The following is a 1,289-nucleotide window of genomic DNA, read 5'->3' as shown; positions in this document are numbered from 1 at the left end:
GTTGATAACAGGCCTCCCTTTCTCTCTCTGGACACCAGACGCTTGCTTGCCCATTGGCCGCTCTTCTGTGCTGGCACCAAGCTGCTGCCATCTCTATCTGCGGCCGTAGAGAGATGGAGACCCAGAAAGGGGAGGCCAGAAGCCCAATGCAGAACGGAGATTCCAACCTGAGTCTCCACCTTTCACCTTCTGCTCTTCAGAAACTCCCCACCCCCACCACCACTCCTTTTGGTATTTAACCCAACGGAGCTGGGGACCTGGAGCAGGGCGCCCGGCAGCCTTTGTGGGAGATAGAAAGAGCCTGCCCTCCTTGGGGAGATGCGGCCGGCCATGCAGGTGCGCAGCTCAGCCAGGGGAGAACTTCAGCATTCGCCACCCGCTTGGCTTAGAGCCCCGTACAAGCCGCAACCTGACCAACCGAATTTTTGGTGTCTCTGATCAAAGGCATTTGCTGGCCCTTAGATCCACCTTCCAGGTCTCCTTGGGATTCCAAGGTGTCTCCTTGGGGTTCCGGGAGTTCATGCACCTCAAATGAACTCCGTCAAAGGTCAGCACCCAGGGCTCCGACTGACCTCCCCAGCAGCCTGTGGGGCACACTGACCCTCTGTTCTTCCTCTCCCCAAGCTTTGATGTTTGATGCTTCCCTGGTTAGCTCATCCCGGCCCAGGTGGTTCCAATCGGAGACTTTAGAAGGGGTGTTTGATCCCTTGGAAGACACCCCCTCCTTTCTCTGGATGCTCTGACGCTCTGCTGTTTCCCCCCCAGGTGTCCCTCGGTGGTACCAAGGAGGCATGCCCCACGGGCATGTACACACACAGTGGTGAGTGCTGCAAAGCCTGCAACCTGGGCGAGGGCGTGGCCCAGCCCTGCGGAGTCAACCAGACCGTGTGCGAGCCCTGCCTGGACAGTGAGTATGGGGTGGGGGCAGGGAGGGACGCAGCATGCCCAGGGTCCCCTGCCCATGACTGCATGGGCACCAGGAGTGGGGCTGGCCCAGAGTGGGGAGGCAAAGAGGGGTTGCTGAGAACGGATGAGGAAGTATGCAGAGGGAGGAGGGGGCTCTAGTGGGGATGTCCAAAGAATGCCCCTTCCCAGCCCCAGAGGCCTGGCAGAGTGTGGCCAGGCAGGAAGGAGTAGCTGAGACCAGCTAAAAATACCATTTGCACTGCAAAATCAATGGCGGTCACTTATCCTCTGTGTGTTTGGGGGTTGGGGAGGAGAATCACCTTGGAGACTGACCTTGCGGGGGGGGGGGTCAAGGCGTGTGAGCACCTGACCTGGCTACTCGG

General features: G+C 59.3%; 1 protein-coding gene across 1 annotated transcript in view; it reads left to right on the top strand.

Moving 5' to 3' along the window:
• NGFR (nerve growth factor receptor) overlaps positions 1-1,289 on the top strand; it is an 18,907-nt gene that overhangs the window by 6,687 nt on the left and 10,931 nt on the right. Inside the window, exon 2 of the mRNA XM_004707410.2 lies at positions 766-907. Within this exon, the coding sequence (XP_004707467.1) occupies positions 766-907 (142 nt within the window). The remainder of the gene's footprint in view (positions 1-765; positions 908-1,289) is intronic.

This window comes from Echinops telfairi, unplaced genomic scaffold (genome assembly GCF_000313985.2).
Source record: "Echinops telfairi isolate 266 unplaced genomic scaffold, ASM31398v2 ScPeMD7_7458;HRSCAF=8496, whole genome shotgun sequence".
Taxonomy (NCBI): domain Eukaryota; kingdom Metazoa; phylum Chordata; class Mammalia; order Afrosoricida; family Tenrecidae; genus Echinops; species Echinops telfairi.
This window is presented reverse-complemented; position numbering and strand designations above follow the sequence as displayed.